General features: G+C 63.4%; 5 protein-coding genes across 7 annotated transcripts in view; 3 read left to right on the top strand and 2 right to left on the bottom strand.

The window, feature by feature from the left end:
- Positions 1–2,311, bottom strand: part of CHLRE_13g566650v5 (uncharacterized protein) — an 11,161-nt gene extending 8,850 nt beyond the window's left edge. For both annotated transcript variants that reach the window (XM_043069290.1, XM_043069289.1), the window contains exons 1-4: positions 2,093–2,311; positions 1,754–1,929; positions 841–923; positions 185–308 (exon numbers count right to left, since the gene is read on the bottom strand). In XM_043069290.1, coding sequence (XP_042917265.1) covers positions 185–308; positions 841–923; positions 1,754–1,929; positions 2,093–2,285 — 576 coding nt within the window. In that variant the 5' untranslated portion in view covers positions 2,286–2,311. The remainder of the gene's footprint in view (positions 1–184; positions 309–840; positions 924–1,753; positions 1,930–2,092) is intronic.
- Positions 2,312–2,442: 131 nt separating this feature from the next.
- Positions 2,443–6,048, top strand: CHLRE_13g566700v5 (uncharacterized protein). Its single transcript, XM_043069291.1, has 7 exons — positions 2,443–2,601; positions 2,786–2,958; positions 3,992–4,094; positions 4,286–4,341; positions 4,669–4,785; positions 5,107–5,168; positions 5,552–6,048. Exons 1-7 carry the CDS (start codon positions 2,538–2,540, stop codon positions 5,649–5,651), a joined length of 675 nt encoding a protein of 224 aa, XP_042917266.1. The 5' UTR covers positions 2,443–2,537; the 3' UTR covers positions 5,652–6,048.
- A 694-nt stretch (positions 6,049–6,742) lies between these two features.
- Positions 6,743–11,004, top strand: CHLRE_13g566750v5 (uncharacterized protein). The gene is made up of 9 exons (XM_043069292.1): positions 6,743–7,163; positions 7,287–7,340; positions 7,480–7,539; positions 7,784–7,834; positions 8,070–8,119; positions 8,424–8,496; positions 8,862–8,973; positions 9,373–9,482; positions 9,724–11,004. Exons 1-9 carry the CDS (start codon positions 6,984–6,986, stop codon positions 10,039–10,041), a joined length of 1,008 nt encoding a protein of 335 aa, XP_042917267.1. The 5' UTR covers positions 6,743–6,983; the 3' UTR covers positions 10,042–11,004.
- Positions 11,005–11,272: 268 nt separating this feature from the next.
- On the top strand, positions 11,273–13,004 carry CHLRE_13g566800v5 (uncharacterized protein). 2 transcript variants are annotated; one of them, XM_043069293.1, is made up of 3 exons: positions 11,273–11,569; positions 11,760–12,173; positions 12,520–13,004. In XM_043069293.1, the coding sequence occupies exons 1-3, from the start codon at positions 11,353–11,355 to the stop codon at positions 12,621–12,623; spliced, it is 735 nt and encodes a 244-aa protein (XP_042917269.1). In that variant the 5' UTR covers positions 11,273–11,352; the 3' UTR covers positions 12,624–13,004. The 2 variants fall into 2 exon arrangements, with proteins under 2 accessions (XP_042917269.1, XP_042917268.1); XM_043069294.1 differs by having other exon boundaries at positions 12,520–12,774.
- Positions 13,005–13,022: 18 nt separating this feature from the next.
- CHLRE_13g566850v5 (uncharacterized protein) lies at positions 13,023–15,562 on the bottom strand. Its single transcript, XM_001693641.2, has 6 exons — positions 15,464–15,562; positions 15,186–15,312; positions 14,843–14,923; positions 14,459–14,508; positions 14,141–14,293; positions 13,023–13,849 (listed from the first exon to the last, which is right to left on the bottom strand). Exons 2-6 carry the CDS (start codon positions 15,286–15,288, stop codon positions 13,529–13,531), a joined length of 708 nt encoding a protein of 235 aa, XP_001693693.1. The 5' UTR covers positions 15,289–15,312; positions 15,464–15,562; the 3' UTR covers positions 13,023–13,528.
- Positions 15,563–15,627: the final 65 nt, after the last annotated feature.

A 15,627-nucleotide genomic window follows, 5' to 3' on the forward strand; every position in this document is an offset into this window, starting at 1 on the left:
TCCCTCCCTCCCTCCCTCCCTCCCTCCCTCCCTCCCTCCCTCCCTCCCTCCCTCCGCCCCTCCCCTCCCTCCCTCCCTCCCTCCCTCCCTCCCTCCCTCCCTCCCTCCCTCCCTCCCTCCCTCCCTCCCTCCCTCCCTCCCCTCCCTCCCTCCCTCCCTCCGCTCCCTCCGCTCCCTCCCTCACCTTGGCCGCCGCCTCGTTGCCGGCGCCCCAGTAGACCACCACCTTGAGCGTGGCCTTGGTCTTGGGCAGCGCCTTGGCCAGCGCCGGCAGCTTCTCGCTGCTCACGAAGGCAGCCACGGCCTCGCTGGTGTGGGGATGAGGAGGAGGAGGTGGTGGGCGGGTGGCAGGGTGGGGTGAGAGGGTGCGGTTGGGGCGGTGGATGGGGTTGCGAGGTGTGGGAAATGGCTAGCAGGCGGTGTCGGTGTCGGGGGTTTCGTTCGTGTTCACGAGGGTCTTGTGGGGATGGCGGCAACAGCCTCGCAATCTGGCCGCACGCCTCCCCTTCTTCGTGCGGCTTACTGGGTGGGGAATGGTGAAATCAGCCCCTCCAACACCCACACGCCTCGCCGCCCGCGCCCGCGCGCGCCTCCCCTTCCCCCCACACGCCCCCCTGCTTCGCCCCCCCCCTTCGCGCTCTGTGGGCTGGTGCCGGGTCTTGTGTACTTGGGGCTGGAATAAACTCTCCCCCCCCACACACACACGCGCACATAGCGCTTCTGTTTCCTTATGGGATTGGTTCAGAGTTTAACCCCCCCCCCCAAACACACGCGCGCGCATATACACACACGCCCCCCAACCCCGGCGATCCCCCCCCCCACACACACACACACGCACACCTGTGGTTAACGATGTACTCGATGGCGTTCTCGCCCAGGCTGTCGTACAGCGGCACGCAGTGCATGGCCATGCGGTTGCAGGCCTGCGGAGTGGGGGGAGAAAGGAGGAGAGAAGAAGGAGTGGGAGGGAGGGGGAGAACGTGTGTGTGTGTTGGGGGGAGGCGAGTCCGCGCCGGGGGCTGCACGGAGAAGTGACCTTCTGTGTAAGGCCTGACAGGGGAGACCGAACGATTGCGGGGGACGCGCTCAGCGCTGAAGGGCGGTTTTACGCAACCCAATTTCCCGAAACAAGTCTGTCAGACCGTTGGGCCGGGGCAACGCCGATTCGATCGGCGTGATAGAGTTGGCACCCGCCGACGTACAGACACCCACCCGCTGGACTGAGCGCACACGGCGGTTGCCACCATCGTTCCCTCAGACCAGGGATCCGGCCCCAATGCCCACCCACACCACCATTGGATATTTGCCCTTCGCCAATAACGACGGCGACAACGTTGTGTTCGTTGCCGAACACGGCGCAAGTGCTGTGGAAGCCGCCGCACGATCGTGAAAAGACCCAGCGCTTTTCGCAGGCACAAAGTCCCGGCTACCGCTGGCATCGCGTGTAGTCTTTTCTAATAAAGACAACATCGTCAGGTATCCGCGCCCGCTTCAACAGCTGCAGCTTGTTGGCGCGCATGAGTTATCATGCATCAGCAGTCTGACCGACCACACTGCCGTAAGCTTCCTCACTCTGACTGGCCCGGTCTTCTGAATGCCATGACAGAAGACCGGGCCAGCGTGGCAAACCTGAGCGCGCCACGAGCGCCAAGCTGGCTTGCAGCGACAATCCATACTGGGCGGTTGACACGATGGTCTCCCAGTAACGCTCGAAGCGCCACCCACGCGCCACACGCGCCACAAACGATCGCACCTGCATCGCGACCATCCACTCGGGGCAGTTGGCACCGAACACGCCCACGCGCTGAGCCGGATTGACGCCCAGCGCGCGAAGCGCGGACGCGACGTTCGCAACCTCCGTGTGGATCTCCTTGTAGCTCTTGAACACGTAGGGTCCGGCCTCGCCATTCTCCTTCTTCACGCGCTTGCCTGTGGGCCGGGGTCCGACCAGAGTGCAGATGCACGCATACACGCTCAGCTGAGCCCGCTTGTATTTTAGCTAGTTGAATATCCCCAAAATGAACATATTTCTTGCTCCCCATAGACAGTTTGGCCCCAGCGCGCGTGAGCAGGCGTTGGGGGGTCGACGCACCGAGGCACTGGTTGTCGGGGTACTTCGCGGCAGACTGCTCAAACATCTCAAACAGAGTCTTGAAGTCTGCCGTAGGGAAGCCATCCTTGGCATAAACGCTGCGGTAGACGGGGCTCGCGGAGGGCTTGTCCCCGTTCGCGGGCCTCGCAGGCTCCACCTCCACCAGGTACTTGTAGGAAGCAGGCTTGCTCATTTTTGCTGAATGTGAGCCTAATGTACTGCTGGTCTACTTGAAAGACACCGCTAGCGGTGATCGCTGAAGTAGAAGCGTTTTCGGTGCACTCCCATGCAACTCCTGCATGAGGGCCCTGATTTTTCCCCCGAACAGCCGCACCGCACGAAAAGTTCCGATACTGCTTCTGTGCGTCCTACTCTGATCTTTGACGTACGTGTTTTGACGCTACTTCTTGACACCCGCCAAAGCTCGGACCTGTGCTAGGCCACCATGGACATTCCACCAAACCAAACTATTTATGTTAACAACTTGTATGAAAAATTGAGCAAAGAAGGTTGGTCGCTAGGCGGAAGGCGGCCTTTCCCGGCTTTCTCAGACTGCAAGAAGCTTGGAGCTGCATTGCAACTTCGACATCAGTGCTTTCACATGCTGCAACCCAGATATAGAGCAGCCTCTCGAGGCTTGGAAGGGGATCTTCCGCACTGACTGGCCTGCTCTTCGCCTGCACGCTGCTGCAGAGATGAAGAAATGCTTATACGCGATGTTCTCGCAATTCGGGAGAGTGCTGGACGTGGTCGCGATGAAGACATACCGCCTTCGCGGGCAGGCGTGGGTGGTCTTCACAGACACGGCAGCGGCGACCAACGCGCTGCGGACGATGCAGGGCTTCCCCTTCTTTGACAAGCCCATCGTGAGTTGGGCTTGGTGCCTGATGCCCGGGGCACAGGCTGTTAAGCGCGGCGGGAGCAGGCGCGGGCCAAGCTGGGCGCCTTGCTGGGGCGTCGCAGGGGGGCTGTGCGCGGGCAGGCGCCAGCGGCAGCAGGCCGGCTGCTGCAGCCCCTACCCTTCAGCGGGGTGGACATGGGATGAGGTTTCGGGGGGGGGGGGTGCGGAGGTGTAGGTTGGGAAGGGGTGGGAGGCAGGGGCCAGGGGGATAGGGAGTAAGGTCCTGTATGATGACCACCTCCAGGGCAGTCCCTGCGTCCCCCGGCGCGTGATGCGGGGCGGGACCTCGTGTGTGACGCAGCATGTGGAGGCGGGAGCTGGAGGTGGGGGCTGCGGGCTGGCGTGTGTACTGGGGTGTGTGTGCTTGCAGCAAGGGGTTGGGCTTGCACCCATGATACGATGGATGGAGTGGGGGTGGGCTGCATGCACATGCCACACGCATGGTCATGTGCCCTGCAGTCCCCGAGCCGCCCCCACCCCACCCCGGGGGTGTCCACTGGAGGCGGCGGCCTCTCCCGCTTACGGCCGGGCCAGTGGGGGCCCTGGGACAGCACGGGTGCGGGCAGGAGGGGCGTGTCACCTCCCTCCTCAGCTGCAGCGGCGCCCTCAGCTCGCCGCCGCCGTTGCTGCAGAGCACGGCCGCATCGGGGCAGTGGGTGGGGTTACATTCATGATTAGTGGGGTGGGGGTGAGGGGCCAAGCGTGGCCACAACACTAGTTCATGGCGGGGTGGTGAGGTGTTGGGGGTGCCGGGGATGATCGGGGTGGACTGGCGCGTGTGGCCTTCCTCGTTGGGCTCAGGGGCACAGGCACGGTGGAAGACTGGTTCCAAGGGCCGGACACACACACACTCACACGCACCGCGCCGATCCTTAACTAATCATGCCTGGAACCACCCGCCCCTCCCGATGTTTATGGTGCTTCACTCCTCCTCCTTAACCCTGCAAGCCCACCCCCCATCCACCTCACCCACTCTCCATCCGCTCCCACTCCCCCAGCGCATCACGTACGCCAAGACCAAGTCCGACGCGGTGGCCAAGGTGGACGGCACCTACAAGCCAGACAAGAAGAGCCGCGCGCAGAAGAACGCGGCGGCACGCGGTAAGGGAGGACGGAGGGAGGGAGGAAGTGGAGCAGACGCACGAGGCAGGGGTTTAGGGACGGTCAGGGAGGGAGGAATGGCCATCCCATGAGGAGGGGCTGGCCGTCCATGCAAGCGGGGGTGTGTGGAAGCGGCGGACCTCGCACCCACTCACCCACCGCACTCCTTCCCTTCACCCACCCGCTCGCAGAGGCGATGCTGAAGCGGCCGGCCGGCAACAAGCCCCTGCCCGTGTCCGCCGGCCCGGTGGGTGGCGGGGGTGGCATGAGCGGGAGAGAGCTGGGATGAGCGAGACAGGAGGGGAAATGGGTGGCATAGGCAGTGTCTGTGGAGCATGAGTGGCAGGGGAGGCGGCGTGGTGCGGGTAGGGGTGAAGTGTCTCTGCGGGGACGGTAGCTGTGTGGTGCGGAGGTGGAGCGGGCAGCTTGCTTTCCAAGCCCCCATTTGAGCCTTCACTCCCATCCCCAGCCGGGCTTTGCGAACGCAGAGCACACGTGCACGCGCCTGGCACACACGTGGCCGCTCATATGGCTCCCTGCTGCCTCTCTTTGCCCCCACCCCCGCCTTTCACAGGTGCCCTCCGCCGCCGCCTCAGCTGCCGCCGGCGCCGCCAACGCGCCCAACAAGATCCTGTTCGTACAGAACCTGCCCGAGACCTCCAACGAGGCCATGCTGGGCATGCTGTTCCAGGTGGGGAGGTTTTGGGGGAGGGGGATGGGGCGGGGTGTGAGTTTCACCATTCCCGTGAGGACTGAGGCTGAGGATTAGAAGTCAATTCATTGCACAAGAGCGAGGAGGAGCCAGGGGTGGGTGGGGGACTGGGGGTGGATGGGTGGGGTGGGCTGGTGGCCAAATGTTTGGATTCGGTGCGGCACGAGCGGGGCACACCCAGACTGTTTGTGCGAGTGCCTTGGGTTGCCCACTTGACCTTGCATGCGCCGGCCACACATACCGGTACCACACACACATACACGCCACACGCTCACTTTACCCCTCCGCCCCGCCCCGCAGCAATTCCCCGGCTTCCGCGAGGTGCGCATGGTGGAGGCGCGGCCCGGCATCGCCTTCGTCGAGTGAGTGGAGGCGGAAAAGGGGGAGACGAGGAAAGGGGAGGGAGAGGGAAGGAAGAGGGAGGAGGGAAGGGAAGGGAAGGGAAGGGAAGGGAAGGGAAGGGAAGGGAAGGGAAGGGAAGGGAAGGGAAGGGAAGGGAAGGGAAGGGAAGGGGAGGAAGAGGAAGGGGGAAGAGGAAGAGGAAGGGAAGGGAAGGGAAGGGGGGCAGGGCCACCAAGTATACGGTGTGAGCGAAGCCGCATGATGGGCTAGTGTGGGCACGGGGACTGGGTTGGGCCGCGGGTTTCTGATACCGGTACCACCTGTACCTGGTGCTGAGTGCTTGTCTCCGCATATCCTTAACATCTGCAACACCCTGGCCTTCGGCGCCCCGCTCCCGATGCAGGTACGAGAACGAGATGCAGAGCGGCACCGCCATGCAGGGCCTGCAGGGATTCAAGATCACGCCCGCAAACGCCATGAACATCACCTTCGCCAAGCAGTAACTGTAACCGGAGGGAAATCCTGGTCTGTTGGTTGTGGTGGTGGCGGTGAGGTGTGAAGCGATGATGGGTTGAAGGAGGAAGGGAGGAAAGGGGGAGGATGCAGGGAGGTGTCAGCTGTAGCAGGAAGAGGAAGAGGGAGACGGCCAGGATGCTGGCGGCAGCAGGCGCAAGCGGAATGAGTTGTGGGTCCAGCAGCTTTAGCAGCAGAATGAGCTACAGCCGCTGTCGGGGAGGGCTACCAGGAGCGGACGGTGGTGGTGGCGGCAGCAGCAGGTGGACCAGCAGCAGCAGCCTGCTGTTTTATTAGATATGGCTACTGCCGGTGCTGGCAGGGACGACGGGAAAAGATGACACATGTTTCTTTGTTTGTGCTGTAAAGCCTGGTAAAGCATTAAGATTACTTTGCAGACATGTGCCGTTTAATGCCCCTGCAGCCGGTGGGAGGCGGGTGCCTTCATTTCCGTCACAGCTGCGGGCAGCCGTTGCAGCAGCGCGGGGGCGCAAGTATCAATGTAGCGTCAGCGCATGAGCGCACAGATATGCGCAATGCTCTCAATCCAAAATGTTGATAGAAAGTCTGTTGCAACAGGAAAGACAGAGGGAACAGGCGCGGGAGCTGGCGCGCTGCTACAGCCGCCGCGGCTCCCGCGGTCTGTGGGCGGCCTTGTCGCGGCGACCCGGCCACCTGCGGCGGCTGCAGCGAATGCACGCGCTGGGCATCCCGCCTGTCGAGCGCTGCGTGCGGTACGCGGCACAGGCAGGGCACGTGGACGCGCTGTGGGATGAGTGTGGGCTGGCGCCACTGCCTGCATCTGCCGGTGCTGCACGGTGCTGCAGGAGCTCGTACAGGTGGCTTTCCCTCAGCGCCCACACCACGTTGTTGCACGTCTGAGGCCGAAGGTATCGAAACTACCTCATCTCACATGTCATCACTACCTGCCCCCGTCAAATTTCTCCTATGGCCGGGGGCGGTTGGTACAGGCACCGCCCATGTGCACACAGCGCAACGCCAGCCTCCACGAGGGGTGTTGCGCGGCCATCGGCGTTTCCCAGCTCCATCCACGCATGCTACGTCTTTCGCCAAGAAAATACAAGTTATTCCAGTTTCGCAGCATAGTCGCACACATCCAGCGCTCTGTGAACCCGAACAACGAAGGACAAAGGCAGCCCGCCACGCTCCGCGCTCGCAGCTTCTTGAAGCAAAACAGGCGCTTGCTTTCTTGTATAGTTTGCACACAGATGTCTCCAAGCACCTCCATCAGCGCGGAGGCTGACGGCCAGCTTGAGCGCAATGCGGGCGCGAGCGTTCCCTCTGCAGCACCCAAAGCCGAGATGCAGAATCTGTCCGTTGAGCCTGTTTTAGTAGATGACAGCGTCAAGCATCAGATTGAGGAGGAGCTGAAGGCGAACCCGAGCGCGGAAACCGTCATGGAGCTGCCGCCCGCGCCGAAAGGGCTGGCGGGCACGTCAGCGGCCAAGGGCAAGAATTACAGCGTGACGGTGTCCAACAAGGTGCGATAGAGCTCATCCAGCGGGACCGCCCTGGGCAAAACCCTTGTTTCTACCGTTTCCCGCCCAAAGCTGGTACCCCCGCGCCCTGACACTCACAAGCAATCTTGCCCTTCACGTCGACAGGCCGGCTACATGTGCCATGTGCGCGTCATTGCGAACTGGGACGTCCCGCCGGAGGTGCGGGGCGTGGCTGGGAGCATATTTGAGCGACGGAAGGACCCAGTCAACATGTGTTCTTGCGCTGACCGCTGCATCCCCCGACGAACCCAGCACACTGAGCTTGCTTGCTGCCCAACCATCCTCTGCTGGCGCGCAGGTTCCCTTCGCCATCTTTACGCACCCAGACAACTCAAGCCTGTTCCGCGATATCCAGCGGGTGGGGCGCGCGGCTGGACAGAAAGCGCTCACGCGGCAGTCGCCGGGGCGGACGTGGCTTTTGGCGCAGCGGCGGCAAGGAATGCGGTAGTGCGCTGCGCGCTGAGACCTAACCCTCGTAGCCGTCGCGCCGCACCCTTAGCTTTGCGCCTGACCCACATCCCGCCCTGCCTGTGTGTGTGTGTGTGTGTGGACGGGCCTGACCCACATCCCGCCCTGCTTGTGTCTGTCTGACGGGCCGGCAGGTGGGGCAGCGGAAGGTCATTAAGACGGAGCCGGCCTACAAGGAGGTGCAGGTGGGGTACGAGAAGTGGCTGGGAGGGCAGGGGCGCGCAGGGGGCTTACCGGCACAGCAGGCAAGGAGGTGGCACCTGACGGGTCTGCTGGCCTACCTGCCCCCCACCATGGCGATGTGGGTCGGGCGTGTGCTCATCGGGAAGGCGGGTGAGGACGGGCCGTAAGCCTCTTCCAACCATACCGGTATGTGCAACACATGGTCACGTCTGTGCCGCCTGTTGTAACGTGGAACAGGTGGAGCAACTGGGCGACATTCAAATCATGTGGATCCACCGCACCTACTCGTGAGTGCAGACCAGGCATCGTCCGATTGTTGTCAAGTTGCTGTGCTGCGAAGCAGTTGCCATGTTTATGTGTTGAGGAGGATGCGCACGTTCTTGGGAAAGGGTGCGGTGGGGCGCACACGGCGGCTTGGGGCGCACACGACGGCCTTACCCACATCATAGCGCGATTGGGAGGTCCACGGCCTATCCCTCCAGGCAGCAACATATGCTGGGCCTCTTTGGGTTCCGAGGTAACTACCCCTGACCCTTGACCGTTCCATCTCCCCCTCCCCCCCCCCACACATACACACACATGCACACACAGCACATGGCTGCACGTCATTGAGGACGCGCGCGACCCGGACTGCCTGCGCACCAAGTTCGAGCTACTGCGCAGCGTGAGTGAGGGCCGGCAGGGAGTCGTCCGCGCGGTACACCCAAAATGTAGTGGGGGAGCCCATAAATGGGGTGGGCGCGGAGCAAAGAGGCTTGTGATGTGCCAAACAACCCTCGGCACGGGGCGTGGAGATGGATGGACAGCCGCGTGGCGCTCAGGGGTGCAAGGCGGCCGGGCGTGGTTTTGGGGTCAATATACGGTATCAGGCGCGCTGTGTGACGCAACGTCTTGCCCACGGCGGACATTGAGCCCAGGAGCGGATCCTTTTGAGAGCCGTGCTGGAACTCGTCAGCGCTCGGACGCCTCCCGACCGCCACCACGTCCACCCGTCAACTTGCTCACCCGCCCCCTCCCCGGCAACTGCAGGACGTGCTGGGCAAGTTCAGCGGCGAGTGGGAGCTGCGGGCGGTGCGCGACCCGGCCAGCGGCAAGGTGGTGGGCTGCCGCGGCGAGCTGACGCAGGACGTGCTGCCCAAGGGTGCGTGAGCGGCTGGGCGGCTGGGCGGGGTGGGGTGGCGGCGAGCGTTTGTTTGGGGGGCATGGGGGAGTACGGCGAGCGAGAGAGCAGGCCGCGGTGCGATGTTGTGTTGCGTAGCAGGATGGGGCGGGCTGTCCTGTATGCTGGCCCACGACTCGTGCAGTCTCCTCCTTCGTGTGCTCGCACACAAACGGACTTGGTTTGCGGCGGATTTGGGTTGTGCGGCACGATGCGGTGTATGTGGTATTGCAAACCGCTTCTCCCGATGTCGCCCTGGCTGTTCCAACCTCGGCGCCCGCTGCCACCAGCATCCCTCCGAACCACCCTTGCACCTTTCCGCTACACACGCACATACACACAAGCGCACACACATACACACACATACATACACACACGCAGGCATGCCCGCCTTCATGGCACGGCTGCCGGTGCTGGGCGGCGTGCTGCGCGGCATCAGCGTGCGCGCCGTGACGCGCGTCATGGACGACGTCGCAGTCGCCATGGACAAGGTGCGGGGGCGGGTGGGCCCGGGGCGGAGGTGGGGGTGGAGGTGGAGGTGGAGGTGCTGAGCGGCTGAGGGACCGGGGTTGGACGAGGAGCAGTGCGGCAGCGTGGGGGTAAGAATAGGGCACCGTGGGCTAGTGCGCCACTGTCCACTAGGCGGCGTTGTTGAGCGACGTTTCTGGGGGTGCTGGCACTTTTAGGCCGGGTAGCGGACGACCATGTGACTGCTTCCGCCCCATCCCCCAGATCCGCGCCGGCCACGCCGCGGGCCGCTCCACTGCCGCCATGATGAAGGAGCTGTGCGGCGAGGCGGCGGAGGCGGGCTGCGCCAACGGCGCCGTCAGCAGCTTCGCATTCGATGCCGCGGACGGCGAGAGCGATGGAGAGGACGAGGAGGTGCAGCAGGAGGAGGAGGGAGCTGAGAAGGATTGGGCGACGCAGCAGCAGGAGAAGGAGGGCGGGGGCAAGCAGGAGGAGGAGGCGGCGATAGAGGCGGCCGAGGGCAAAGCCAGCGCGGCAGCCGTGACGGCGGTGGCTGTGACGGCGGACTCGACTGACCGCTGAGAGGGCAACGCTGCGTGCGCTGCGTGTGCGGGTGTGTGCCGCACTGTCTGCTGAGGTGCGGTGTGTGAAAGGCTCGACTAACGTTACATTCATGGATATGAGACGGCAAAGTCTCCTTGGACTCGAGACGACAAGCAATGGATGCGATTCGAGGGGATGAGGGGCGGTAGGTCTCGGAGCGAACGGATGTACGGTTACGGCACGAGCGCACGGATGCTGCGCACCCTGCTATGATTCCCATTACCGGGGCTCCTAGTCTGGAAGGACATCGCTGTGACACTACTGCTTGACGAGAGAGAACATGCACATATGGAACTGAACCACGCTTACTTGCCGTGATTCCACCGACGTTTGAGTGTACAGGACCTTGCGAACGTACGGTATTCACGGGAGCACAGCGGAGGGCAGGACGGTGTAAATGGGGGGTAGTGGACTGCTGGTCTGCTGTGAAGCAAAGAGAGGGCACAAGTGCACGGTGCCGTTCACCTGTGGTGCGCTGGGGGGAGGAGGATACGGTGTAAGGCGTGACAGACTGCTGGTAGTAGAGTACAGCAGTGGCTGTACGGAGGGCACACTCGTCTACGCAGATTCGTAGCCACGGGGTGTCCCCGTTGCGTGGTGTCTGTTGTTCTGGTTGATTAAGCGGTAGATGTGTATTTAAGGCCGCGGTTTCCAAGCATTGCGTCGTGTTCCAAGTTGTGAGGGCGGCTCCGCCGCCGGAGAGGTTACCTGCAAGCAGAGAACTGCAGACAACTGCAGAGAACTGCGGTCTTCATGCGGAGCCCGAACCGCCGAACCATCAGTTAGTTGTAGGAGCGGCAGTGGTGAAATGCGGACGCTGGCCGCTGAGTTCAATGCATGCTACGTGCGCTCATGCGCCAACTGTGACCCTGCTGTGCGCCAGGACCGATGGAGCTGTGCTACAGGCTCAGGAACGAGAGGAGCGGAGTCACAAAGGAGCTAAGTCCGCCGCGGATGGGGCGGCCTGGCACAGATTAGTACCAGCTCGGGCATATCGCTGCCGTGCACACGCCCTGCTCCTGCCGAAGCGAGAGGGGCGACACGGCAGGGGGAGCCAAGACAGCTGTGGACATGGGGTGGCCGCAGGGGTGCATGGCCGGGAAGGCCGGTTTTGACGAAGGCGGATCGTTGCGCACGCTTGGAGACCGCCATGCACTGCTGTGGGCTTGGACCTGGCGCATACAGCAACTCCAACACATCAAGACCTTAGTTAAAGTAATTGACGCTGATAACAGTACCCTGTGCTCGGCTCAACGGGTCTCAAACAGCACTTTCTTTTTGCTTGCCGACATGCTGACACTGACGAGGCGCTCCCGCGACCTGCTGGCGGCGGGCTGCTGGCCGCGGCGCTGTGCCGCAGCGCTGCTGGGTCCGCACGAGCCACCGCAGCAGCCAACGGCCCTGCTGCCGCCGCTGCCGCTGTCGGCGGAGGGCGCCCGCGGCCTGGCCGGAAGCGCTCCGGGAGGGCCACCGGATGAGCGACTGCAACGCGCCAGCCGCCTGATCGGTGAGAATTGATGCTAGCAGCGTGCTTTATTGAATTGCAGGCTTCAAAAAAAGTTGTTGCCTGCTGGGACTCTTGCCTGGCCACGCGGAAGGCCCGGGGGTCGGATTAAAGCTCTGGTTCACCTGCAACCCCCTCTCACCTGCCCCCGCTCTCACCCCGCCACACCTTCCCCCGGCCACACGCGCGCCAGACGGCGTGGTGAACCGGGTGGTGGACCGCCTCTCCCGCGGCGACTTCGAGCCGCACCTGGGACCCCTCACCAACGCCAGCGGACACGCCGGCGGCGCCGGCGAGGCAGGCGGCGGCGGCGGCGCCATGGACACGGGCCGCGGCGCCGTCACGTACGACTACGAAGCCGTCCCGCGGGCCATTGACATCGACGCGTTCCGGCGGGCGCTGTCCTCCGCGCTGACGGAGCATGCCGGCGCGGTTGTGCCGCCCGGCCGCGGCGGCGTGACGGCGGGGGCGGCGGCTGCGGGTCAGGTGGGCATGGCTGCCGGCGGCAGCACTGCGGGCGCCGCCGCCGCGCATGAGCTGGCTGAGCGGCTGGTGGAGGCGGGCCCTGGAGAGCGGCAGCTGCTGGCGGACCGCGTGGCGCGCACGGGTGAGGGTGTGTGTGGTGTGTGTGTGTGTGTGTGGGGGGGGGGGGGGGTTCCGGGGGGGGGGGCGGGTGGGCAGCCAAGCGAAGTGAGACAAAGAATGCAACATGGAATTAGGCTGAGGAGCTGAGGGAGATTCGGATAGGGACCAGGCATGCTGTTGGCGCAGGCGCGTATGTGCGGGTGTGTGGCTTTGAGAGTTGCGTGCGCACGCAAGGTGAAATAACGGCACAATGGGACTTGACACGCACACTCACGGTGCTGGCAGCCACACCCAGGGTCCCACTGTGCGTGCATCTTGCGCCCGTGTGTCATCAGTGATGTGTGTGTATGCCCCCTCACTGCCCGCAGTGACTGGCGAGGAGATGGGGCGCATGCTGGCGGAGGAGCCGCTGCCGGTGGTGCGCAGCCGCCTGGCAGACATGCTGGGGCGTGGGGGCTTCGGCCGGGGCTAGGTAGCGACGGTGCTAGGTGGCGGCGGGGCTAGGTGGCGGCGGGCTGACGGGCGCGTGGTTTTGGGGGGCTGGCGGACGCGGCGGCTAGGCGTGGCGGGGTCAGTGTAGGCAGGCCAAAGACGATGAAGGATGCGACTGGCTCACTTTGCGCGGCAGGTCAGCGGTACATAGAGGCAGGTATGCGGTAGGCATGCATGGGTGACAGGCTGTGGGGTTGTTGCTGTTGGGCCTCAGGAGGACACGTTCTACAAGGTATACCACAGGCAGACAGGCTGCGCATTATTGTGAGACATACGTGCGGTCATATGGCGCTTTGAACAACAGACTGGTGCACTAGATGAATGGCTCTTGCTTGGCAGCTAGGCGTGCTGGAACGGACGTGCGGCGTGGAAGCAAAGCCTTTAGCGGCCGTTACACGGTTGCAGTGTATCAGTCTCTGCGCACCAACCTAACTTCCCCTTGTGGTGGGCTCGCCGCAGCTTGGAAGACCCACTTTTGCAGCGGCTCAACTTAACTTCCCTGTCCAAAACCATGTTGTCCGGTGGCTGGACATACAGTGGTAGTCCGCTATATCCAACACAACTGCAACTCCAGCTCCACCCACAATGCAAATGCACTCCAAGCCGTAGCTCTATTTATGCTTTCGCAACCTAGATCAACGCAGTGGCCAAACATGTGCACAATCAACATCCTGCTAAACTGCGGAATCCGTAGATCTGCTCTCTCAAAACCCCGCATACTGCGCTCATGCCACGCCTGTTTGCGTGCGCTATCGTAGCACCTCCTGCGCTTATTGCAACCAATGCAATTCCCCCGCCACGCCTTCCCCGGGCGCCGCTCCTGCTGCCGCGCCTCCTCCTGAGCCCCTTCCTCCTCCTACTGGGCTCGGACGCATAACCCCTCCTCTACTGCTTGCCCGCCGCAGCCCCCGCCGCCTCCTCCGCCACGGGAATCAGCACCTCGTTGGTCTTAAACCAGCGCAGGCACCAGGGCGGGTTGAACGCGCCGAACTGCACCTGCCCCTTGTCGCTGTTGAGCGCCACGCCCTCGGCGGCCGCAGCTGCCCGCAACTCCGCCTCGCGCCGGGCCGCCACCGCGGCGCTCATGCCCCCGCGGAAGGTGAGCGCGGCAAAGGTGCGCTCGGGCACCGCCACCAGGCGCACGCGCGGGTCCTTGGGCGCGGGCAGGTCCTCCGGCGAGTGGTACTTGCTGGGCATGATGAAGGCCTGTGGGGGTTGGAGGGAATAGGGGAGGGGAGGTAGGGCGGGGAGGGCGCACGCGAGGGGAGGTGGTGGATGGCCATGGCGATGGTGGTGATTGGGGTGGAGAGCAGGGGCGAGGGGAGAGCTGTTATTTCCGCGTGTTGGCATGGGCTAACACGGGCAGCACTCGCAGCTAGGAGCAGGCAATGTGTATTCGCCTTGGTGTTGCGCACGAAGTCATGTGGCGGAGGTCTCCGCTCGCCACTCCCAGCCTGCAGCCACATGCACACACATACACACACGGCCAGCTCTCACCATGACGCGCTGCTTGGTCCCCGCGGCCTCGCCGCCCTCCGCCCCCGCCGGCTGCTGCATGACCACCGGCGCAGTCATGGCGATCTTCTCTGAGGCGCCCGAGGCGCCCGAGGCAGCGGGCTGCTGCATCACCACCGGCGCCGTCATAGCCACCTACAGAGGGCGAGTGTGCGGGCTTGGAGTTAGGCAGAGGTCTGCGCCAGAGGCGGAAGCCGCAGCTGCGTTATCCATCCGTGCGTGTGAACCGTACTATTGACTTTTGATGAACGCTGGCGCGGCCGGTCACGGCACCTCACAAGCTCTCTGCCGACCACCCACCTTCTCATTGCCGGCCCCTGAGCGTGCGGTGTTGTTCCCAAAGATGAAACCTGTGTGTGGGACATAACAACAGCGATACCGCGAGCATCATGCAGCATGGAAAACCCGGTTCACATGCTGTCCAAATCTCCTGACGCCTGAGGTATACCGCTGCCCTGCGTGTGCATTCGCATGCATACGGCGTTTGCCCCTTGCACATATACACGGGGCCGCGCCACGGGCAGCTGTACGTCCGGAATCCACAACATGGCTCAACCCCCCTCTGTGGCTGGTGTCGGGCTCTGGGTCTCGGGGTTGACTTGGTGGTTTCACTCCTAACGCGCGAATTTGAGATTGGAATTAACTAACCCCCCCCACACACACACGTTTGCCCAACCGCCTCACCCGCTAGGGAGCGGAAGGGGTTGTTGAGGCCGTCCATGATGGGCGCCGCCTCAGGCATGTCGTACGTCACCTCGGCCCGTACTGCGCAGCGCCGTACATGTGCGAGGTACGAGTTGTGAGATGAAGGGGATGTTCGGTAAGGTAGGGGTGACAGCGGGAGGGCGGAGGGAGTGCAACGGTTAGTACGGTACGGGTGTGCGGACCCTGAGCTGGTCTCTTCCCAGCTCCCACAGCTGCTGCACGCTCCACTGGATCTACGGCCCTCATTCGCGCAGGCATCCGCGCCTGCGCCTGCACCCGTGCCTGCCTAACCCTGGCGCCCGGCGTTCAGCTCGGGACTCACCCTGAGGCGCATATTTGCGCAGCTCCGCGCCACTGGTCCCGAGCGTTTTAAGAACAGTGTACTTTGGTGTCTCCACCGTAATGCTGCCAAAAATGCTGGACATCCTGGGTCAAAGCGTTGCGTTAGTCTGAAGGAGGGGAGGGAGCAAAAGATAACAGACTGGAATCGGTGGCCGTTATGTGTTGTTGTAGTTGAAACGCTGTGCGCTGGTTTGCCGAGGGCTATGGTCAGCTGTATGTAAGATAGGCGCGACCTGCGCGCACTCGCGCGAACCTGACCTTGGTTCGGTTTACGCCGGTGGCGTCACAAGCGGATCGAGAAATTCACGCGACGGGCAAGGGCGCTTGTGCTGTCAGTACAAGCTAGTTATTTTTAAAAGCATTGATCATGGTGGAACTGAGCGTCGCAAGCCCAATCGATGCCTCGATGTCGATCCAGCTTG

The sequence above is a fragment of the Chlamydomonas reinhardtii genome, chromosome 13, assembly GCF_000002595.2.
Source record: "Chlamydomonas reinhardtii strain CC-503 cw92 mt+ chromosome 13, whole genome shotgun sequence".
NCBI classification, from domain to species: domain Eukaryota; kingdom Viridiplantae; phylum Chlorophyta; class Chlorophyceae; order Chlamydomonadales; family Chlamydomonadaceae; genus Chlamydomonas; species Chlamydomonas reinhardtii.